This window comes from Calypte anna, chromosome 2 (genome assembly GCF_003957555.1).
Source record: "Calypte anna isolate BGI_N300 chromosome 2, bCalAnn1_v1.p, whole genome shotgun sequence".
NCBI lineage: Eukaryota > Metazoa > Chordata > Aves > Apodiformes > Trochilidae > Calypte > Calypte anna.
This window is the reverse complement of record NC_044245.1, coordinates 108,394,297-108,419,276: the sequence shown is the minus strand read 5'-3', so window position 1 is coordinate 108,419,276 and position 24,980 is coordinate 108,394,297. Positions and strand designations below refer to the sequence as shown.

The following is a 24,980-nucleotide window of genomic DNA, read 5'->3' as shown; positions in this document are numbered from 1 at the left end:
CCATCTCAGGGTGATTTTCTCTTTAGAACAAAACACTTGTGGAATCTTGTGGATATTAGAAAAGAGCAAAGGGAATCAGATAATTCACTTAACCCAGAGCAAACAAATAGAAATTGGAATTCCAAAAGCCTCAAGAGGCAAAAGTCACTTTAACTTGCAAAGATCTCAATACCTCTTACACTACAGGACCTTTATTACTAATAGCTTTTGGTATTCAGAAATCCCTTTGTAATTTGGTATTTAATAGGAATCAGAATAATTTCTGAACTCTAGTACATTATCCTTTTTTATCTGTGTTCAAAATGATCGCACAGACCACTGAGATGTCCTTGGATACTCATGTGCTAGTTTGCATTTCAGGCCTTGTGCACTTCCATCGTTTCCTCACCTAATGATTATTTTACTTCTGAGTCGGTCTTTGATTTGGTTTTGTGTCTCCAAATGATATGCTTTAACCACAGAGGCACAAAATGTTATGCAGGCACCATTTAGCTGCACGTGGATTATTGTCAAGAGATCAAATTATGTACTAGTATTGGGAAACTTAGCTTCCTACCCAGAATGCACTATCCATGTTGTCAAGGGGAAGAAAATATGCAGCATACGCTGTAATTTTAAATCCTGCTGCCTTTCAAGTCTGTGGAAAAATTCCTGATTTCAGCAGTGCTGGATAGGGTTCTGTCATTACCAGATGTAACTGGAAGGGGCTGGCCAGTGTCACAGGGCAACCTCCCTCCTGCCACGCTCCAGACCAGTGTACATCAGATTTGCTGCATGTATTGGAAGGGAATCCTGTGCAAGGCATGCATTTGCAAATAATTTCATGCCTTGGATTTACGGTGAGACCCTAAGGTGAGCAGCTAATTTTTCACCTCAATGTAGAGATCATTAAGTTGGAAAATGCTTTATTTTTCCAGGCTCTTCATGCTGAGTATATGAGGTTGAATTTCAAGCTGCTGATTTCAGAGACCACTTTAAACACCTTGAGCTGCAATAAAATCTTGAATGTGAAGTAGAATTTATGCCAATGTGAGTTTTCTGTTCTGAGGTTAATAAAGCCAGAGAGTCAGAAATGTGTTGGGTTGTTTCTTGGGCAGGAACTTTATTCTACTTCCTACCATAGGTAGAATGAAAATGAATAGAGACTGAAACAGCCTTCTTCCCTGTGTCTTTAACATCCATCTCCTATCGAGGAGGCAGAAGAGGAAAAGCTGGGGGAAATGCATATATAAAGGCTTTTTCCTCAGGCCCAGAGGTTTTTGGAGTTAGGACTTCTGTTCTTCCTGTGTTGAAAGCCAGGATTAGAGAGCTTTTTACTTGCATGTCAAAAAAATATTAAATGAGAAGCATTTTCTTACCTGTCAGATGTTTCTAGTGTAGAGACAAATATGTTAAAAGCATTCTTTTGTCTATCTTGTTTTTAGCTAATGACTTCATTGCACACCCCCTCCTGCCTACAGCATGAGTGGGGAATAATGTTTCTGGTGAGCAAATCCCTGCTATCATGCAGAGTTTGGACCAGGTTAATGAAATCAATGCAACCCCAGTGTGCATGTGCAAACTCTTGTTTTTCAAGAGTGGATTGCTTTGATTAATGAATTAGTAGAGTTAGAAGACTTTCAGCAATCATAAATTACTCCTGAATTCAGAGCATCAGTTGCACAATGGATTCAAATCTATTCCTTGGTGAGAACATTGCAGTTCTTCACTCAAAAAATATATGTTTCAGACTGTTTCTGTTTGGTTGCAAGAACATGTTTGCAATTCAGCGACTGTCTTGAAGTCCCTAAACTAAATTTAGACACATATTTTTCTAAGAAATAGTTATAATAATAATTAAAATAATAATAATAAGCTGTGGGAGCAGGAGCTGAGTGCATTGCCTGGGAGCAGCAGCAGCAGCTGCTAAAGAGGCGAGGCCCAGGGCAAAGCAGCCAAGCCAAGGCTGTGGCCAGCAGCCCAGGCAATGTGCCAGAAGGATCCTCCCCTGAAATGAGGGTATTTGGGGAACAAATTTGTACTGCAGTGCACAGATTTCATGCTTATTACTCATGGTTTTTCATGTTAAGCTTCACCTTTACTATCTCCATTAATGAAGCAAATCAAAAAGTGCATCCCCCAAAGGCCAGCCAAAGTTCATTTCTTTGTTTCATCCAGTGGCTTATACTGCTCTGGCCTGATGATTGTGGAATCAAAAGGCCATACCCCAAAGCCTTGTTTCTTATCTACTGCATCTTTTAAAATAAAGAACCCTCGCAGTATTAAAGGATTTGCACCAAATCCTGTAAAAAAATAAGACTGGGTCTTCTGTAGTAGCAAAACATTTTCTTTCTTCAAAGTAGTTTGAGAAAGGGTGGGGAGGTGATTTTTTTTTTTTTCATTATCTTGTTTCTTTTAATTATTATTTCTATTTTTAATTGATTTTATTTTTAAAATAGTTGTACCAGAGGCAATGTTCAAAACCAGACATCCTGCATTGAATTCAAAGAGAAAATTTTGATTTTCACAAATGTGCAGCTCAAGTTTTGATGCAGATTTGAATAAATGAATTAGCAACTGAGTGTTTGTCAAACAAAGGGTAAAATATCTTTAAAACATCTGAATCTTCTGATGTAAATAAGAACATTAGGTACGTGCAAGAAAGCATTTGCTCGCTATCTAACAGACAAGAAAAATGCTTTTTTAAAACAAGACAGCTATCTATAACTCTTTCACTTTACTTGTGGAAGAGACACCACTCTGTAAAGATGGCAATATGCTGGAATCTCAGCATGCTTTTTCATTAGTTGAAACTGAGAAAGTTTATTCAATGTTGACATCAAATCTTTCATTTCTAGGCTGTCATCTTCTGTTTCTAAATGAAGGAGAATTCCATTTAGAATCTAATATAAAGTGCTTTGGTCTGCTTCCCTTGCCACACACATCAATATATGTAATATTAAATAAAGTGTAGGGCAGGAGAGAAATAGGACGAAGCACTCAAAAGTCCAAATCATACCCTCTAGTTTTCCAAGAAAAACTTATTTAGTGGTTGCATCTCCATACTGCAGATCCAGTAGGCTTATGGAAAGCTCTTTAGTGTCAAGAAAATACGCTCTCAGTGGTGGGAGTGGTAGCATTTGTAATGCAGGAGATGAAGGGAACTGTAGTGGGAGATTTAATTATGTTGACCATGATGATATTGTAGTAATAAATCTGCAAAGCTGACACCAGCATTGCTCCAGTACTCCCACACACTTTCCCCTGCTTAGTCCCCCCTAAACATTTGAATCAGGAGTTTAAAAAATTTCTTTGCTGGTGCTTTGGTGGCACAGTCCTCCTGCACTGACTGGAATAATGCTGAGCTTCCCTAGCTGGAAGTGTTGCCCACTATAGTCTCTAAAATGTGGCCTGTTGGCAAGGGGGGGCAGAAATGTTTCACTGAATAGGAGTACCTCGCCGAGATAATTTCCTGAGGACACTACATATAAGTATGAAAAATGCAGAGGAAAGTGCTTGACTTTGACCATAGAAATGGAGCTGCCTGCAGGCATAGCAAACCTTGTTCTGGATGAGAGGAATACACCACCAAGGAGGAATTTCTCTCGATTTGCATCCTTCTGGTTCAGCAGTAAGTACTGTTGTGCCTCTGTCGTCGTGCATCAGTTTCAGTAATACATTGATCCATTCAGCATCATTACCTGCAGGCAAAACTGCTCTTGGGATGGGAAAAGATGGCATTGTTTTCTTGTAGTTTCTGTTGTTTCTGTTTGGAAGAAAGGTCAGATACTCAAGACTTCTCCAGCTATACTGCCTGTCAATGAGGAAGCAGCAAAAATTATCAGTAGCCATGTTCTTCTGCAAGGTGCTGGCCTCTGCAAAGAAATCAGCTTTGAAAGGACTAGAGGGAATGTGCAGCAATGTAAGAATAAATGTACATAAACTGTACTTCATCTCCACTGAAGGTTTGCCTTTATTTGCTTTAGATTTTTAGCTAATCTAATTTCAGCAGGTGCATCCTAGGCCCTGGAGTTCATCGTGCAGTGCTTCACTTTTAGGACTGGGCAAGTGCCAAATAATCTCTGTTAGGAACAGGTCTGCTCTCGTGGCCCTCTGCCTCAAGCTGTTTTGGGCTGAAGAACCCATAGAGGTGGCACAAAGAAGGGAAGGATCCTTTCATATGCTCTCTGGTCTCATCCTCTGTGGGACACTGAAAGGGTCAGTGATGCAGGCTCCCGAGGGAAGCTGCCTTCCCTTTGAAGAAGAATGTTGGCTTAATGTGGGTGGGAGGTGCAAATAGAGGAGGTGAGGATTCTCAAGGCTGTCTATTGAAACAGGGCTTTAATCAGTGACATATTGCAAGGCCCAAGGAAAGGGATGGGACATGTTGTGCTGTTCTTTAGGTCAAACTGAAAATCTGCCTTTGTTGTCTGCCTGTCCTGCGAGGAAGAAATGCTGTATGAGCCCTGGGTCCCGACAGATCTTGCTGCTGGCACAATGAGGAGGAACAAAAGTTTCACTTACTTCCTCTCTGTTGGTTCTTTGCAAGACAGAAAATGTTGCCCTTGTATACTCTTCTGCACTTATGTCCCTTTGTCTGAATTTCTACTGCTTTATCTTTAGGAAATGTCACATGTATTGTGTGAAATATGCTGTGAGCACATAGGAGTTTTGCCAAAACTCAACAGCATTGGCACAATTCATGTGTTCAAACCAGGTCCAGTTTTGCTTCTTGCATGCCTGTAGCTGTTTGTAATCTGGTGTTGCCCAATTGTTGTTGCCCATAGCCCATTGGCTATGTCCAATATAATTTACGAAATAGTTTATTAAGGGTGATAATTACAAGCTAAGAGAAGAACAGCAGGAGATATAAAGAAATTCAACTTGCAGGACACTTTCTATCATTTGTCCACCTCAAATGTGATTGCTACATTGACTTACAGTTCTTAAAATTTCTTTGTCCCTGATGGAAAAAAAAGCACACCAGCACACCACGAAAAAGATTATTTCTATCCTTTTCCATTTTGACAGAGAGAGACGTGGTCCTTTAGAAGATCCCAGTTTCTCTTTGCTTAGTGACTTTGCCTCACAGTTATCTACATTCTAGGAACAGTTCATCCATGTCCCCATGCTCAAACAGCAGCACTGGTGAGCTCTGTAAACTCTTCTGCTATCACAGTGGATAATGAACAGGCTAAAGCTGACAGGCTATGAGAAATGATCCCTCTGCTTTAATACTGCTCAAACAAAAGTGTTTCTCTGACAACTCCTTGCAACAGCCATATGTGTATCTTTTCCAAAGAAAGTTTTCCCTTCTGCAGGTGAAGTGGCAGTGGTGAAAAAATCCAAGACACAAGCACTGCAATCTGAAAACACTAGCCTTTTATTTAAAGTTAACATACCCATTCCAGTCTATAAATAATATGTCATTCTATCAGAAATGCAGAAGATCGAGGTTCTTTCTCTATTCTGCACAATAGAACCTTGTCATTTTGATCTTCTTTTTCCGTGTCAGTCTCATACTTTCAATTCTTGTTGAACACTGGCTCATGTCATTTTTGATGCCTGGTGACAGTACTGATGCTGGCAGTTCATTTCAGTCTTAATAACATGAAAGCAGAAGAAACCTACTGCTCTCCTAATCTGACAATGAAGCATGGTACTTTCTTTTCTTTGCTCTGTACCCTGTGTCAGAAGGACAGTTCGGAGGTCCTTTTATTTCTGGCAGATAACTTTACATTTTTGATAGACACCCCTCCAAGTTCCTGCGTCACCATTGGCATTTTGGGAAGTTTAGATGCCTAACTGGACTCTGTATTGCACCTGATTTGACTAATTAGACAATATAAATATTTCCTCACTATCTAAAAAAATGTTTTTGTAATTTTTAATCTAAAATGTGAAAGCTTCTTTGATCCGGGACTTTATAGCAGAATTATCATTAATAACTAGACTCCTGGCAGTGACATTCAAAACAATTTCATCTGCATGCTAGGAGCACTTTTTTATATAATGTTACACCTATGTCAGAAAATTCTATGCTGATGTGCTCTCCATGGAATGATGAGATGATAGACAGAAGCAAGAAGGGTGGGATACAGGGTATGGAGAAAGGCATCAATCTCTCTGTGCGTAAGAGGATGCCTTCCAGACCCTGCAATGGTGACCAAGAATCCCATGATTCTTCTCCATCTTCCTTTAGACACCCTGCTCTGTGCAGATGATGATGGCCACTTCCTGTGGCAGCTGCTTCTTTATCTAGGAGCTGGAAAACTCTAAACTGAGGCTGCTGTCTCTCCATGTAATGGTGAGATCATGCACTCACAGCATGTATGTTAGGCTTAGCTGGAAAGCCCAGCTGCAGTTTAGCTACATGTTGAGGAGTGTGTCACAGAAGGCCAGGCTTTCTTGGATTTTTTTGCATACTTGATTTAATTCACTAAAAGGAAAGAAAATGCAGAGAGAATGGCAGAGAAAACCATGGTCTAGATCTGATAATGGAACTTGGGAAATAGAAAGTCCTGCCCTTTCCCAGCTCTTCCTTAGAAGAGAAATACTGCACATGCTGAAGGAGAGTTGTGCCCCTTTTGATTTCACTTCTGAGTACACCCCTGAATTGCCAAAACACTTCCCAATCTAAAGAATACCTGGGATAAGTTTGGTGATATTATTTGTGTTTGAATTTGTATTTGTGTTTTATTTGAATTTTGTATTTGTGTCTTTCTGCTGATTGTACACGGGCCTCACCCATAATTCTAGTGCTTTATCCTCTGATGAATACCTAGAATGCTGTTTATGAAGGAAAATTAAACTTAAAGGGAAAGAAACCTGTCCAGAGGTACAAATATTTTTCAAATATCTCCATCCAGACAGTTTTGGACAATCTGTTATGAGACTGTTAATGGACACACCATTTTAAAGATTACTGTGAATAGTCTGAAAGGTTGAGAAATACCCAAGTGTGTATATATACACACACACACATGTATAAAAATATAAAAGCATAGGTATCTATCTTGGAAAGTTACAAGGGAATAACTTTGCCACTGAGATAAAATATATCTGTGGTATGTTTTAAATATTTTTCTAAGCGCACTATAAAAATTCTAGAAATTACTTTTTCAGGTTTTAGCTATTGGTCTGGTGAAATGAACTGAAATCTCAGGTAGGTGTTAATTTTGTACTACTGATCCCTCAGTGTAGGGACTGGAAACTTTGTAGAACTTTATTCAAAATAGTTTTGAGAATGATGCAGCATAGCAAGCAGGTCACAGGAATTGACTTTCCTGTGCATAGATTCATCAGGGAACTGCTTGGCTTTCCCCATTGAGAGTATTGAAACTCTGCTGACTGAAACTGAAAATCTGGCTTTTGCACATTGTAAAAGAAATAAGGCTTTCTGGGAAAGGTGGTATCTTTTATTAGATCAGCTTTTAGGCACTGAAGTTCTTTTTCTGGTTTAGGAAGAGGTATTACCTTTTTCTACAGACCTTATTTTGCCTCCATGCTTTGATCACAGCTGTGAGAACACCTTCTAGAATATTAACAGATGTTGTCAATTTAAAGGATTATAAATATTCAGTACTTTAAATATGAAGGTCAGCCAATGCAAAGGACTACTGTGAAGCTTCATTTGGATTTCAAATTCAGTGATTTATGTAGGGCCATTTCATATTGTTCAGTCCTCTCTAATCTTGAAAAGGTTTTATTTAATGAGTAGCAATCCCAGCACAAACCTTCTGAACTAGAGAGGGGAAAAAGAACGTTCAGTGGCAATCAAAACTCAAGTGAAAAATCACATCTATCATTTGCAGGAATACTGTTTCCTTCATTACTAAGCACACTGAGTCAGCAGCTGTACTGCTGAAAATTTAGCCTACTGAGAGGTGTCAAAATAATATTTATTTAGGCTTCCAGGATATTGGTCATAAAATTAAAAGCTGAGTCAAAATCAGAATTAATTGAATGTCATTAAAGCTAGTGAAAGATTCAGTGTTCTGTCAGAACAATGTGTGTCATCCAAGCAGCTGGTAGTATCACTTAGTAAGATTATGTGACACTTCACACTATAACACTAGGTATGCAATTTGGTGATAACTTCATGACTGCCAGCCCCCAGATATTATATTGTTGAACTCTTTCAGAGAAAACTTCATCCATTTTCAAGAATGAGGAAAATTTGTTCCTATATTGGTAGTGTGATCCTTAAATGTATTTACCATTCCTTAAAAAAAAAAAAAAAAAGTTCCTGGGTTTGATCTTGACCATATAATGGTGTCATTTATGCCAAATGACACAGCCAAAATGTTTTAGTTGCTAAATTTCCAGATTATTCAAACTTCTGTGCATGAGACTAGGAATCTGACCTTGGTGCAGAAAGGAGGGGAAGGGCGTTGGGGTTGTGAATCATGGCAGGAGCAAAGATAAAGAGGGATGAAGGGAAAATGAGATTATGAGGTGGAGTTGGATGAGAAAGTGAGTAGTTAAGGTTGGCTGTGTGAAGAAGCTGCCCTGACTAATTGTTGCATTTAGTTTTGCTCTCTGTGGAACAGGATTTTGGGGATTAGGAGACTGTCAGTCTCGAGGAGGGAGAGAAGATTGGACCATCAGTGGATGTGACACTGATTAAAGGAAAATTAGGAAACGAAAGGGCCTGAGTTGCTGAAATTGTTCAGGTAACAGACACCAAGAGACTGGTTTGGAAAGGAGAGATTAGGAATTGCTAGTCAAAAAGACTGAAACTGGGTAAAGGATGAAACTGGAGGAGAGAGAATGGGATGAGGTGTCAGGGATTTTGAAGAGACAGTATGAAATTAGTTTGAAGAGGCAGAGCACAAGGTAGTAATAGTCAGGTGATGGGCAGGGAAATGGCAGTGATCTCCAAGTGTCTAAGAGGCCACCTTCTGGGCTCTGCAGTAGCAACCAAGGAATCCTGTTGTTCATCCTCCTTTTAACACCTTGTTCCATGCAGATGGTAATGACCACTTACCCCAGCAGCTGCTTCTCTGTTCAAGAGCTCAGATGGTCAGAGAGCTCCCAAGCACTGCAGTGCCCCATGATGGAACTTCTGAGTTTCTTCCCATTATTTTAAAAATTAAGTTAAACATAGAGAAGCCTGGTTTGTGATGGTGGTTGAACTCAAGTGCTGTACATATTCTAGCTTAAGGCTGCCTTTGTTGCCAGAATCTCACCATCTCAAAAGCTCTGATAAAAGCTGGAAAACAGAAGTATGGTGAGGATTAAGTGGATATGCTTTGTAAAATGCTACATGGCTTTATCATGAGTTTCTCTTTATTTTACTTTTGATTCATAAATCACAGAAAGGAATTGGTTGGCTCCAAATGGAAAAACTGTATTCAACATTATCTCCTTTCTTCTAAAGTTATACTGCGAAGTATTGGGGCTCAAATCAAGATAATGAAAGCACATGAAAGCATGTTCTGATTTTTCATGTGAATGACTTTTTTTTTTTTTTTTTTTTTTAATGCTGAAAAAATGGAAGACCATATGCAAATATTAGGTCTCTGGTTTCTTTGAAGACTCATCTGCTTTTGAGTTTCCCTAACCTCGAAGTATTATTCTAAGCAAAGTGTTTATAGACAAGAACAATAAGCAGTCCATATATTTCAGTTTAATATAATAAAAAAGAAAGTATCAAGAAACATGAGGCAATAATGTGTTTGCCTTTTTGTCTAATGTCTCACTGAGTGGGAAAAAAATCCCCTTGACATAGCACTTAAGAGCTGTTATTCACAGAGTTGTTAATTTGTCAGTGTGGTAGACAGTGTGTTTCATGAAAGCAGTAGTTAAATGAATGCCACCATCATTGCCACTGTTTGGAGCATTACCATTTAAATTCTTGTTGCAGGAGTTCTGTTGGCTTTATGGTCAGCTGGCCTTGTCCATGTGAGTTGGGTCTCTGTACACACTCCCTCTCAGGATTCACATTTCCATGGTAGCAACTCCTGTTGCTTAGCATGGAGCCAGGGCAGAAGCACTGCTCTTTCTGAATAGGAATACACAGAATTTCTGATACTTGTGGATATGTAGCATCAAAACTTCATGTAGCACAGATTTTCCAGGGCTTTTTATTTTAGCAAGCTGTAACTTTTTTTTTATTATTATTATTTTAGTGGTGGTTGAGGCCATGGGGGATGGAAATGAGCATATACAAAACAAAGACAGTATAAGTCAAATTACAGATGGGCAAATGTTTTATTCCCATCTTGTTCACACTTCTTATGAAAGGTAAATTATAAATAATTTTTAAGTGGCTAGTTAATACTTTGCAGGTTTTATAAATTTGTTCCTGGTAGTTAGGTCAAATATATGTGTGTTCCTGGTAGTTAGGTCAAACATATTAATAAGTGGTTAGTTAGTTGTTACTGATTATTATGAAATTTAAATATTTTTGAAATAACATTTTAAAGGAATTATTAAACCTTTCTAGTGGAAACAGTATAGGAGGAAACAAGAAATGCTGAATGAATAACAAGGAATATTAAAAACATCTCAGTTCTAGAACAACACTGTGTTTAATTTCTGCATTAGTTTAAAAGCAAAGGCAAGTAAGATGAGAAGAAAGAAGAGAATGATGTGTGCAGAGTAAAACTCAGGTATAGACAGCTGAGTATGATACTCATGTTCTTTCTCCCCACGAAAAAGAAAGCCCAACTTCTTTATTGTTGGTGTGTCTGCAAGGAAAAAAGGTAGAGTTTATCCTTCTGAAGTACAAAACATTTCTGAAAAATACTTAAATGCCAGGGAAATGTATAAGATGTACCACCCACCCTGGGACCAGGCTAATGGTTTTTAGTCCTACCAGTAGAGCTAACACCTTAGCCTGTCCAGAAAATGCTTGTCAAAAATCCTGCCCTGCTTCTGCAATCAGTCATCCTGAAGGACTGAGCTGATGATTTAGATGAGGCCCAAATGTCAGGTCTGAAATGTATAGCAACTTCTGCATCATTTAGGTACAGGTCATTGATCTACTCTTTAAAACATATGAAATATTTAGAGGAAGCTGCCTTTTGTCTGCTGTCTGAGAGATGAGAGCTCATCCACAGGAGTCCTGGCCTTGGCATCCTTCTCAGCCCCTGTCATCCCACTGAGGAGCCTTCCCCATCAGGATGCCTGGGCTCCGCCTCAAGTCCCAGCTCATGGCATACCATGGTGTTGCACAGGGCTGCGATTAGTTCAATACAAAAATGCCTTCCAATACTTGAAGGGAACCTACAGGAAGGCTGGAGAGAGACTTTTCATAAGAGTGTCCAGCAATAGGACAAGGGGAAATTGTTTTAAACTGAAGGAGAATAGGTTTGGACTGAATATGAGGAAGAAGTTCTTTAGTATGAGGGTAGTGAGACTCTGGAGCAGATTGACCTGAGAGGTTGTGGATGCCCCCTTCCTGGAAGTGTTCAAAGCCAGGTTGGATGAGGCTTTGAGTGACCTTGTCTAGATGAGAGGCACCTCTGCCCATGGTGAGGAGATGGGAGTAAATTCTCTCTAAGGTTCCTTCCAACCTAAGGCATTCTGTGATTCTATGATCCGCCTTTGGCAGTGCATCCATAGTCTTGGGTTCCTCACCTCAGAGCAGCTTGTGAGTTTTGTGTTTGGGAGTAGCCAGAAAGGAGCAGGGATGCTTCTCTCAGAAGGAACTGAGTGATGTTACCTTTCTTGTTTGCTGTCCCCGTAGCCCCCTGAATTGCACATTTCTTTCTACACAGTGGCACAGCTTCAGCTGTGACTCCCACCACAGATTTGCTCTGAGCCTGGTTGCTAGGAGATGGCAGCTCTGAGTTCAGGTCCCCTCCTCACCACAACTAGCAAAGACTTCCCATCCCAAATTTTCCACCTCTTCACCACATATTGCAACAAGGAGACAGAACTGATGCCTCTCACTTCTTAGCCCCGTGTTCTAACGTGGGTTGGTGCGCTCCAAGGTGCACTGAGGGCAAGGAACTAGATGATCTTCAAATTCCCTTCCAACCCTAGCCATTCTGTGAAAAATACCTTGCAATTTTGGCCTTTTGTTTGGTATTAGTTAAGAAAACGCACAGGAGAACAGTTTGGCTGACTCTCTTAAAGAAGGCAAAATTTGCCTCAGCCCATATTAGTGCCCAAGAGGTCCTGTTCTGATTGCTTATAATATTAATTATCTGATGCTTCATTGTTCTGTATAAAATATTAAAATTTCTGTTAATAATATATATACCTTCTCCTGAGTCATCTCAGTTGTGCACAGACCTCTTTCAACAATAAATATCTACAAAACAGGGATATCTTCATCTCAGAGAAGCTCATTGTGTCTTATTTGTGAGGTGGAACTGGTGGCTTCTCCTAACACAAACAAGAAAGCTGCTTCAGAACTCTTTTTGCTTCAACACAGAGACTGGACATTGTTTGAACTGTTTGGTCCCTCTGTGCTTGTATATACGTTCTTATATTTAATTGAACACTGTAAAAAATTTGGAGATAATTTATAACATTCTTAATAATTTTGCTATATTTAGCAGCCATAAAAGAGAATGCAGAAGAGAGAGGCATAAAATGGATTAAATCATCCACAAAGAGAATATAATTGTAGGAGATCATTTTACTGTTAAGTATTCTGAAAAGGTCTGCAAACATTCTCACCTCTATTTTTTTAAAATAAACATCTTCCATAGATTCATTTTATTTGAAATCACTGCAATATATTTTTATTGGATGAGTGTAAAATCAGGCCCATAAAAAGTCTACAAGTTAAAAGAAACAAAGTTCAAATACATTTGGAGACTAAATCAGAAATTGCAGCACTCAGAACCCTCTGGTGAGCTGAGCAGTCACCCACTGATATTTTTCTTTGTTTTCAACTTCTAAACCACATTAAATCTTCTCTTGATGCTTTTTTTTTTTTTTTTTTTTCACCTGTATTATTACTCCAGTTGCCGCAGAAGCTTTCCATAATCAGGAGTGGCAGTGGGAAAAATACACTTTCATCTGAAATATGATCTCTTTTAGGGGAGAAATGGAGGACTGTTTTGCTAAATCTTGTGAAATATTATGCAAGCATCTAAGAGACAAATAGGGAGCACTGGGGGAAACCCTTGGGGTACAGTCACTGCTCGTACTCAGATGCCAGATGCTTTCCAGTTGTGGTTGTAGAGGCATCCTTACCACTTGGACCTTGTGTGGATGGGTACTCACTCAGCCCTCTGCAAACACTGACAGGGTTGGTTTGTTCCATTCCTAAATTCCTACTGTCATTTCTGAGGCAGTAGTTGATGCATTCTGTATTGGTTTGTCTTGTCAATAAAGAGGATTCTCTGACTTGGAAGAGTCACTATTGTGTTCAAAATGGAGGCTCTTTTTCTGTCCTTTACTATTCTTTTTTGGACAGAGTTGGGTTTTGCAAGAGACTCTTGAGTTCTTTGGAGTGAGAGGATGCATCTTCTCCTTCAAGAAACTGTTTGGTTGGCTTGTGGAGCACAAATAAATGAATATTCTCAGATTTGTAGGAAATCTGAATCCTTGCTTATTTCCATTGTTTCTTTTCAGATGATATGAGGTAAATCAGAGCCCATCTGTGCTCGTTTAACATATATTATACTTTTCTGCAAGCAGTAGATGTGCAATCTTAACAACTAAAAAGACCCTTCCATGAAAAGTAAAATGTAACAATATTTCAAAACTTTTTTTTTTTTTTTTTTTGTTTCTGTAGGATGAGGCTTCTCCATCTGACAAACAGTACAAACAGGAGCCAGCCCAGGTCACCTACTCAACATCAGCAGTTTCCAGCACACAGGAGGTGTTGTACATCAATGGCAACGGGACCTACAGTTACCATAGTTACAGAGGGCTCGGAGGTGGGCTGCTAAATCTCAACGATGCTTCTAGCAGTGGTGAGTTCCCTTATCAAATGTGCCTCTGTGTATATGTGCTCATGTGTACCTTTCCCCCTGCTGTACAGAAAGCTAGGCCAAGGGGCTCAGTATCCACTGCCTGTTACCAGGTAATGAGCAGGATCACAATCCTGCAAACAGCTACTGCTCAGCACAGCACTTGCTCGCTGCATGCTGGGCTCCTTCCTGTTTCAAGGGACCAGTTCACAATAGAGCAAGGCTGAACTGAATTTTAAAAAATGCTGAGTTAGATTTTTAGTTGATTTGCATGACTTTATGAGGACCTGCCCTGTCATTATTGTCCTGGCCTGTAGTGATCACAAAATGAGGCCATTAGTATCTTTGTGGCTGGAGTTTGAAAACACCAAACTCCATATTTTGTAACAGAGATTAATTGTTCTAAATTTCTTACTGGGTCTGTCTAGCTAATTTAATTTATTGCAGTTAAGGATCTGCCATAACAAGTGTTAAACAAAAAATCAGCACATCTGTCCATACCTTAAGGTAAAAATTGCCTACACAAGCCTGCATGGCTCTCTGAAAAAAACAGTGTTGTCACTTATATAGAAAACATTCCTTTCTTCTTCATTAGCAAAGCACCTTTAACAAAAAAATGTAAGCTAATTGTATTATTTGTTTGAAAGAGGCCCCCATATTGACTTCACAGAAATTCAGAGTGAAGAAAATGCTTTGCTTATGCTGGTGTTGTTTGTCAGAGATAAATTATTACTCCCGAAGACTGAGGGTCTCTTGCCTCCAAGAATGGCATTTAAAAAAATATTTCAGAGGACAGAAAAATCCCTATGTTTTTGTCCTGCCTGATCCCTCTCTGACTGAGGAGGGTGCTGCTTCAGGTACATGAGCTGGCTTAGGCAAGACAGTAACTGTTCAGCTACAGTCTCTATTTTCTACATGCTCAGCAATTTCAAAATACTATTAGGGCTGCAGCCTTCAAGAAATTATTGGTATGTGGTGTCCTGATGACCTTCAGTCATGTCTGCTTTCTCACACCCTCCCACCAAAATCCTCAAAGTTCTGTGAATGATTTGTACTAAGTTTTCAAAGGACTTTAAGAAGATAATATTTTAGTTGTCAAAAAGCTTTGACGTTAAGAGAGTGAATGATGATTACAATTTTTTCCATATGCAGGAAAAACACATCTGAGGTACTGAATATGATCTCTGATCAAATATTTTCATAAGAGTAAGATAGGCCATGGAAATCTCATTTCTTGGGAAAATGCACAAGAACATTAAAATTGTCTCTTACGTTTTGGCCAGGGAAGGTCTGAGCCACTTCGTACTGAAAACTGCTGGGATTTTCTCTTTCACCCAAATAAATGTAGGTTTAAACTCCTTATGGATTATTTGTCAGAAGTAGCCATCCGAATTGTCAAGCTTTACATAATAGTAGACTGTGAGGAATCACAACTGGTTTGAGTAGTTGTTCTTCACTTCAAACTTCTTGTAATATGATAAATTTTAACAATTCCCATTTTTTAGTGAATTATGGGATTTGGGCAAAGTGTTCTATGCCACTTCAGCATGCAGTTTTAAAAAAATGAGATACAAATTCAACATCATAAATTAGCCTTCTTTCTGATTAGAAGCAAAATTTTATTTGTACCTTTAACATAGAGAGTTCCAGTGCTTTTTGACAATTAAAGCTCAAGGTGGGTTTGGGAGTACAAAAAGGGAATACTAAGGAACTTCCAGATGCTGCACACCTGAGGCAGCCAGGGAATTATGCAGTGCACTGAATTTCACTGTATAGAATCACTGGGACAAGGGGATCAGGGGACAGATGCTCAAATCTCATAGAATGGCTTGGGTTGGAAGGAACCTTAAAGATCATCTAGTTCCAACCTCTTGCCACAGGCAGGGACACCTCCCACTAGACTAGATTAGGTTTCTTCCCTGCCTTTCCCTACTTGCACTGGAAAATTTTGTATATATATATATATATATATATGTCTATTACTTTGGAAGAGTAATAAATTATTGCATCTCTAACAGATGGTTTTGCATAGTTAGAATGTTGTACAAAGGTGTCCACCTTTTCCACAGGAATCCTACAGGATCCAAAGCACATAAGCTCCACAAACCGAAAGTCTGTGTGCCAGCAATTGGAAACCAGTTGTTGATGCTAACTCTCTAGCTGGCTGCTGGTTTGTGACCCACTTCAGGAAGATCATTAGGAAAGTTGTGAAAAAGCAACTCCATCATTTTCTTAGCTTCATGGATGCAAAAGCAATCCATAGCAAACCAAATTATCTCTTGACTACTTTGGGAAAAGTGCTCAGGCTCTGTTAGCTGGTTCCCCTACAGGAGAAATGGGAGGATTTGGATATTAGTTCTTTGGGATCTGTCAGTTTACTCTGATATGTCCTTGATATTATAGACAACTCCTCTAATGATGTGTCCACTTTTTCATTTTTAAACTAAAAGGAGATGTGGCTGAGAGGGGTAACCATTGTTTTCTTAACAGACCTCAAGGACAGTTGTTTGCAATTGTTATCCTTTTGAAAGAACTCTTGTTTCAAGAGAAGGCCTTTACAATGGTTAATGAGTTCCCTCTCTGGAGGACAGGATATTTGCTTGCAAATTATTTTCAGGACCTAAGAATTTAAGACTACATTTCCTTTGAATTAGAAACCCATCAAATGTTCTTGTCACATTTACAGATGTTCTCCTAGCATAAAAATAAACATACACCTTAGTCATGATGTGTTTAAACAAATGAAGTCTGGCTTTATGTATCTGCTAAAGCAGAAAAAAGGAGAAGTTGAAAAAGCTAGGTAAACCTCACTGCTTGAATGCCTGGTTCTGGACCTTCCTCTACGTAATGTAACGTGATGACCATGTCCAATTAGCTCTCCTATCTAGCAGTCCAGCTGATGTGTGTGTTTTGTATGCTGTGACTCATTTAATTTGGTTATTTTCCTCCCCAGTAAAGTTCATCCCTTCACTAATCCCATCTTACAGACTTACCTATCTGCTTTCCCAACTGTTTGGTGTCCCTGGCTCAGGGATCTCTCTGTGCCTGCTGTTGCAATGCTTCTGTCCTTCCACATGGCTAATTACAGACCTGTAATTAACTCCTTGCATAACTGTATGGGGCAAGTCTGCAGCTGCTCAATATGACCAAGCAGATTGCAACAGCTTCTATGGTGAGCCCTCCTTTACTGTGGGAGGCAAAAACTGCAGCAGGAGCAAGCTTACAGCACCAGGGTCTCTTTTCCCATGCCTTTCAATCCTTTAGCTTCACCTCATCTCCAAGAAATTTGTGGGCTGGGGCAAAAGCCTTTGGGCACATTGTCCTTGATTATTGCAGGTGATAAAGGAGGGTGCTCTTTGAGAAAGGTGAATTTCCACAGCTCTTTTTTTTAAGGCTAATGCAGTTCCAACTACAGAACTGAACAGAGAACTCCGTGGTGGGGAAAATGAGTGGGTGTGAACAAAATTTGCTTGCCAGCTCCTAGCCAGCACCAAAGGCTGCAGCTGGCCTGGGTTCATCACACCTGGACCAAGCTCAGAGGGAAGCCCAGCTGGAGTGCAGGAGGGTGAGGGTAGGAGGCAGGCAGCTCTGTTGGGAGCAAAATCCTCTGTTGCTCCCAGAAGCTGCTGAAGTCCCTGCATGCTGCCTGAGCCTGTCCTGACAGGCTGGGATCACCCCATCTCCTCATGTTTCTGTCTGGTGGGCTGCTGTCTGTCCTCTCCTGGTGACTGCCAGCTGTCAGCACTCTCTGAAGCCAGGGTAGGCTTGTTGGAGCCTTGCTTTCCACGGCCTCTTTCTTTCCTGAAGTCCATTTTCCCTGGGAGAATTTAGAGAGCATTTCTGCTATGGGGCTCCCTAGAGGTGATCTGATGCTGTTTCTTCTGCATCATTCCCTAGCTTCCTAAGCAGAAATGCCAACTTTAAATCCTTTGTGTGTATAAAAAGGGAGGGTGTTTCAGGCTTGATGGCAGACTGCCCATGCAGGACATGCTCTTGTGTCATGGTAAAGTAAGACAAAGCAGCTGTTGTGTCTCCATTTCTCTACACAGATCCACAGCCTGCCTCCACCACAGCCGCGACCCAGCACTGCATCCCAGGCACCACAAACGTTCAGTCCCCATCCAGCTCAGGTGAGTCCTCACACTCAATCTGTGTACATTGACACTACAAGCAAACTCTCAGCCTTGGCAGGTTTCTTTTTAAGCCTCTTCCCCCACAGGTGGGCTCACAGACCATTACCAATGGCCCTGTGGTCCAGATGGGAGCTGCTGGGCTGCACCACCTCTGCTCCCCTCCAGAGCCTCAGGAGGGCTGCACTCTTCTGGCCATTCCCCATCTTAGCTGGGCCTCCTGCCCATGTGCATAACAACCATCCTGGGCCTTTTGCCTCCTGGGATTTCAGATGGCAAGGTAGCTGGGGGAAGTCCCCAGAGCTGCTGCTGCTGAGCCCTGGTGATGGGCATGGCCATGGCTGTGCTGCTCTGGGGCAGGGAGAGGGGGGCCCAGCACTCCCATCCACTTTGGCATGTAACAGCAGCGAGGGTGCCTTATTTCCTCACCCTCCAATTTGATGAAGTTGTAACTTTCTGTATAATGTTGGCATTTGCCTGATCAGTAGAGGCTTCTTAACAATAAACTGGGGTGGAAGGGAGGGGAGGGGGAAAGTGAAGCTAATAATACCCAGTATGTAGCTCATACTTCAAGTGCTGACTGGGTGACCAACAGTATGTCTGGCCATGATGTAGGGACTGAATGGGATTTTCCCGTGGCTGCTCTCTCTGGCTCTTCTTTATGCCTCTACTCTTGCACAGTCTTCTGTGTTCTCAGCGCTACCCTGATGACCACAGAGTGGAGAGGGAGAGGAAAGACAAAACAGCTCAGCTGTAGCACAGCTGGAGCTTGGGGCATGAAGGGGCATGAAGAGGCACAGAACAGGAGTGATAGAGTTAGGATCCTGGGAAAGCATTAGTCCCAATTGAAAAAAAAAAAAAAATCAAACCATTTAACTTCTCATGAACCCCCACTTTGCCTATGTTCTGGCAAAGGTGAGGATTTCTTGCTGCAAAATGCTATTTGAATTCTGTATTAACAGCATCCCCACATTCCTCTTCCTCCTTTGCCCTCCACTTCAAATTATCAGATACATGGCATTTGCAAGTATCTTTTCTGCTCCCAGCATAGGAATGGAGGTGGAATGTCTGTAGATATATTGGGCAGTATCCTACTGTTCTACCTTGGCACAAAGCTCAGGAGAAAGCAATTAAGGCAAGGTAGGTGTATGCCCCATAATTAATCTCCTGTGGTGGTTAGGAAACAGAACTGGAGGACCTCGCGTAATAATTTCATCACAAACCAGTGTATTTGCTGGTTGTTGAACTTGCATGATGTTCAGTGGCTGTAGGAATTTCTGTGTTTTCAAATCTCTTCCCTCAGACAACATAGCAATTTTTTCTGCTATCTAAACTGTCTGAAGCTATGTTTTGCAGAGGGAAGGGTATAGAAGGGAGAGAGAAGCTTAAAAGGTCCAGTGCATTAGTCCCTGATTTATTGATCTGAGAACTCCTGGCACTTGAAACAATAGTTTTAGGAATGTCTGCTCTCTGTTTGAAGGCAGGAGGAAAAGAAACAGACAGATGCATAATATCGCACAAAAAGACATTCTTTCAGTATTAAGTACATCTGATTTGATAGTTGTTTCTATTTAGTTTTATTGGAGTACAGAATAAGCTAGTACATGCTCACTTGTAAAGTCATGGGGGGAAAAAAGGGAGAGAATAGATACAACAGAAAAGATACACAAGAGAGATTTCAAAGCATGGGCAAATGAATGTTTCTACAAATAAGTGCTGCTGCTTTTTGTGTATTTACTAAAGAAACAGATTGCTTAAGTATTAATGAAAATGTAGAAGTATAGATGCTTTAGCACATGTAACCTTTTATTTATTTATCTTTTAAATTATTATCTGTAATAGTGATAACCATTCTGCGACTGACACATTTATTATTCTTTCAGTAGTTGTTAATTATGAAATTGGTAGCTACCCAGTGACAGCACACAATTCTTAAGGGATTTTTGCTGAGACAGTTGATAGTGTCTAAACAATCAGTAACAGCACATCTGCATCTGACCTATATTTTGGAATTTGATATAAGTCATGTTGCTAATGAGTTGTGCATGAGGCAATAAGTAGTTCCATTTAAGTCTTGTAATATACAGAAAAGCCATTTGTTCTGCAGTGTGCTTAATGGCAGATACTCCTAGTAGCTAATATGATAAATGATTGTTTAGCACATGAAGTGTGTGTTTTTGGAATTCTCTTATTCAGCTTGATGTGGTTCCAACAAGAAAAATTTGACCTCACAGAGGAAACTACGTCTACATAACTGGACTGAGGTGGTACATCAAAAATATTCCCATCTGAAAGTGTCAGTCAGGTGGCCTCAGCACGAGGCAGAGGAGCAATCCTTTAGTCATCTGAAAGGATATAAAAGAAAGGATCTATCTCAGCAATTTGTTTAATGCACTGCTTAAGAGAATGTGCTGTTAAAAAGACATGGGAGGTGACAATTGTGGTTTATAATAGTATGCACTAAAATAAATAAAAATAAGTATCCTGTCTTCATCGCTGCCATATGTGCTAATTCTTTACTTGAACATGCAGACATAGTGGAACCTGATGATGTTAGAAATAAAGATTTTTAATTGCCCTGAAGTACTCCAGGCCAGGAAGCAGTGTGCTAATGTTTGCAGTATCACCTTGGAGGAGCCTGAAACTGCAAAATTCATTGTAATTCCCTGCTCCTGTGAAGATGGACAGCTTAATAAATAACATTAAGGACATTAAGTAAATAGTTCTATTTAAAGTAAGGATAGTTAGTAAAAGAAATGGTGGTGAAGCTGTTCAGCTTTCTCTAGATTTAGTCACCTGTAACACTGATTTCTGGAGATAAATGTACATGAAGCGTCTACCTTACACCAGCTATTTTAGCCATCAGAATATCTGATTCATTTGACTGGTTATAGAAATGTGAAGGATGACCTGAGGTTTAGGTTCCTGTATTTGAATAGCTGGTTTGCATAAAATCACACAGAAAAATCTACACACTTTAAATCATGTAGATGCATTTCTTCCTTATTTTCTGAATGAATAGGTATGACTGATGAAGCTACTGATAAGTTACAGGATTTTTAGCATACAGCAGCCTGGACAACCTTTAAGAATCAGTAATATTGCCAGTGAGTAGCTATTAAAAGCTGAAACTGGTATAATACATCCAGAAGCTGGTCTTTAAGTGAAGGATTCTCCCAGATATAAAGCTTAGGCTGACATGGGCGAGCTTTGACTGTCAGGTATAGAGGTCACATAATTAAAAGAAGAATGAAAATCCTTATCCCCACATCAGGCATGGCTTGTTCTCTTTCTGTTCAGCTCTCTATGAGCACATGCAGCTTCTCTTGCTGAAAGGGCATGGGTGTACTCACTGTCCTAAGCCCATGGCCATGATCTGTTTTCTGTGCTTCTGGATTTCTTTGCTCATGGGGCTTTGCTTTGAGGGGAAAGAGGACAGCACTGAGACTTGTTAAGTTAAAGGCAGTAGTTGGGGAGTGAAGTAAAATCCTATTTTCCTATTGTACATATAGAAACAAGCAAACAAAATCGAGCAGTTTGAAGTAGCTAGGGAAAATTAAAACTTGAGATTTCCTACTTCCTTTGCACACAAGAACTCTGTACCCAACAAAAGTCTCAGACCAAGAGGAGTTCTGGGTCCTGGTGGTTCCTTGTGTATGCAGACTGGAGATTTGCATTTTCACAGACCTTTATTTCCAGTACCTTCAGGGATTCAGATGTATACATGCATTCTACAAAGTTTAAAGCTTTCTGATATCTGATATATATCTGATCAGGACAGCTAGGAATACAGAGCCAGATTTTCACTTTGTGTAAATCACTGTGATGCTATGGATTTGTCAGGAGTTACAATGATTTATGCATGCTGGAAATCAGATCTTCTAGTTTTTCTTTCAGTGTGGTGTTTTAACTTTGATCAATTTTTTTAAGGAGAGAGGTAAGCAAGCACATTTCTGTGTTGTATACATTTCTGTGTATTTTCTACTTGGTAGTGAAGTAAACTTAATATCCTATTCAGTCACTTAAAAATCTGGATTACCAATGAGAAAAGCCCTTCAATTTTGTTTCAGAAAATGATGTGGTCTGCCACAGCAGCTCTGCTATGCCATATATCGTATGTGTGATTTTGGCTGTGACATAAATGAGAGTCAAGGAAGGAACAAAAGTTAAAGTAGGTTCATGTGGAGCACAATGTCTTCAATATGTCAGTGGCAGCTTTTTCATTACCACCTCAATAAATATAGAAGTCTTTAATGGCTTTTTACAGCCATTCAGTCCAGCTGCTTTTATGATTTGTATACCCTTCTTCTCTCTGCTGGGTTAAGATTTTACTGGGAAATATCCTTTGAGCTTCTTCACACCGCAGTCGTTTGCCTGCAGTGTGCAGTCACACTGAAACAAATTCACTGAGCTAATTGTCCTTTTATTTATCCTTTGTACACTGGAAGTCATTTAAAAGTCAGTTCATTTATGCCCGTGTAAAACTGGATAATACAGTTGTAAGGCTAAGTGCTGTACATGCTATTTCTGTAGTAGGAAATAAGATCTAATAGGACCCTTTCTGTTTGAGTAGTTTCTTTTCATAGCCCCAGCTCTGCTTTCAATCAAGGGGAGATTTTTATTAACTTCAGTGGGTGGGGAGACATAGCAATCTCACCATTCTTTGTGGTCTAAAGCAGTATTTCTGCAGAAACATGAAAGAAAGAAAAATACATAAATTTTATGAACAGATCTTCAGCCTCTGGAAAACATTAGATCTCTTTCTATTAGTGCTTAAGGTAGCCACTCTGGTTTTGAATCCTGTGAATCTAGTGGGATTTTTCAGTAGAACTTCTACAGTATGAATTGGTGTGTTCTGTATTCTACAGCTGAATTACAGTTTTTAAAATTAATCCAGTCTTTTTAGGAAGCAAGGTCCATCCAGTGAGCTAATGCTGAAAAAGCCTTGGCCTTGACATACATGAAACAGCACAATGATGTTTTTCTAATAGGAAGCAAGATACATCACTTTGGATAGCTTGATCCCTGTTTCAAGGAGAGTACTAAAATTATCAGATTAGTTTGATCTTTTTCCTGCCAGAAGCACAGATTTGCTGCACTATCAAAAGGAATGAGCAATACTTTTCCAGATTTGCACATAATAAAATGCTGGATGGATATAGTTGCCATCTGTATCCTTTTGTGTTTAAAAAAGTCCTCTGTCCAGTTCTACCTGCCCACATTTGCACTCCAGGAAGAACAAATATATCAAGTGGAAAACACAAACATCTTATCAGAGCATCATATATCTTGATTGATTAAGAGCTATGGTCAGATGAACGGGGAAGTTCCACACAAAGGTGTACTTTGTGATGCCAGGTGGTTCTGCTGATTGCGGTGACCTGCAGGCTGCTCTCAGGAGTTCTGTCTTCTGCATGCAGCATACATAGGCTTGAGAATATTCTTTGATGAAAGCTGCTAAGCAGATAAGCTGCCAGTGCAGCTGCTAGGTTGCTGCAGATTCTCTTCCAGTGTTCAGGCCTCAGAAGATCCTTGCAGTATATTGCCAGTTGTATGCAGTCCCCACAGATGATGCTGAACTCCTCCCTGCAGCAGCCAGATTGCCACCAGCCTAATCTTGTTCATGATCAGCTATTTATACAAGTGATCACATGGCATCAGAGCTAGTCAAGTTGAATGACCATTTATCTACATCTGTAAGGGATTCACAATCTGGCTGCATGCTGATTGAAGCATGAAATGTGAAAATAGGTATCTAGAGAATATGTCTGATATTCTGTGATAAAAACTGCAAGTGCGCAGATTGCCATGAGGGACACGGTGGCAGCTGGAGCTGGGGGAGGCACAGGAGATGAGTCTTCTCCCTGCTCACCAGCATCAGATCCCAGGGCAGTGTTGGGGTGCAAGTGGCCTACACTGTTGGGGTGTTCTCCAAAGGGTAGTTTTGTGCAGGCAGTTGACTTGCCCCATGTGCTACGTAAGTAGAACCTGAAGGGTGTCTCACATATAAATATAATTCACTGTGGTTCCTGTCAAGGCAACAAATTGATAACTGAACAGCTATTGCTTGTTTCTCACTGCTCACTCAGCTGAGAGGAGATTTGTCTGCTCTGCAAACCCGTGAAGCGTCTCTGTCAGGGGATTTGAAGCTTCTTTCCTTTTCCTTTGTTGTCTGCAGGTCCAACAGATCTCAGTATGAAGAGGCAGTTAGCAACCAGCTCCGGATCCTCCAGTAGTTCAAGCTCTAGACCTCAGCTGAGTCCGACTGAAATAAACGCAGTGAGGCAGCTTGTGGCAGGGTATAGAGAATCAGCAGCATTTTTATTGCGTTCTGCAGATGAACTGGAAAACCTTATTTTGCAGCAGAACTGAGTCATGTGACCTTCACACCGGCCTGGTCTTATCTCAGAGTTTCCACTAATGACATTTTTGATTTCCCAGAGCACACACTTCAGTTACTGCACAGTCTTTTAGGAGAGTTAATGACCATAATGCCACACTGTCCTTGATCCATAAAGTGATGTGTTAAGGTGCTTCAAGTGAACTTCGACCTCTGGTATTTCCGAGGTACTTTGCGGTGTCCAGCCTCTTGCTTTTGTTTTAGTGTGTCAGCATAAATATCGAAAAAAGTGGCTAGAAATTAACTCGTTCTAACAAGTGGAGGAAACAGAAGATGCTGTGGTGGTTTGAAAAAGCATATATGGTTCAAGATCCAAGTGCAATATTAGTGGAATGTGATACTGACTCATTGGACTTAAAGCTGCAGTATATGGCAAAACATTGCCAAATGTCCTGTTGCCACAGGGCACAATTGCAATTAAAAGGATCTTGTATTTTAAAAAAATGTAATTTTTATAAAAAAAAAAACAAAACAAAAGATTTTTGTTTTCATTCAAGATTTTTTCATTTTTACTTTGGTAAACTTTTTCACTGGTCCTAAAAATGTTTTGAGGAGTAAGTCCCCCCTTCCTCTCTTGAACCTCTGACTGTG

The 24,980-nt window shown here is 40.2% G+C and overlaps 1 protein-coding gene across 4 annotated transcripts in view; it reads left to right on the top strand.

Moving 5' to 3' along the window:
• Window positions 1-24,361, top strand: part of NOL4 (nucleolar protein 4) — a 190,185-nt gene extending 165,824 nt beyond the window's left edge. For 3 of the 4 annotated variants that reach the window (XM_008497573.1, XM_008497572.1, XM_008497571.1), the window contains 2 exons: window positions 13,682-13,862; window positions 24,168-24,361. In XM_008497573.1, coding sequence (XP_008495795.1) covers window positions 13,682-13,862; window positions 24,168-24,361 — 375 coding nt within the window. Of the gene's footprint in view, window positions 1-13,681; window positions 13,863-17,908; window positions 17,990-24,167 lie in introns of all 4 variants that reach the window. The other variant, XM_030445330.1, reaches the window with a different exon arrangement.
• The last annotated feature ends 619 nt before the right edge of the window (window positions 24,362-24,980 follow it).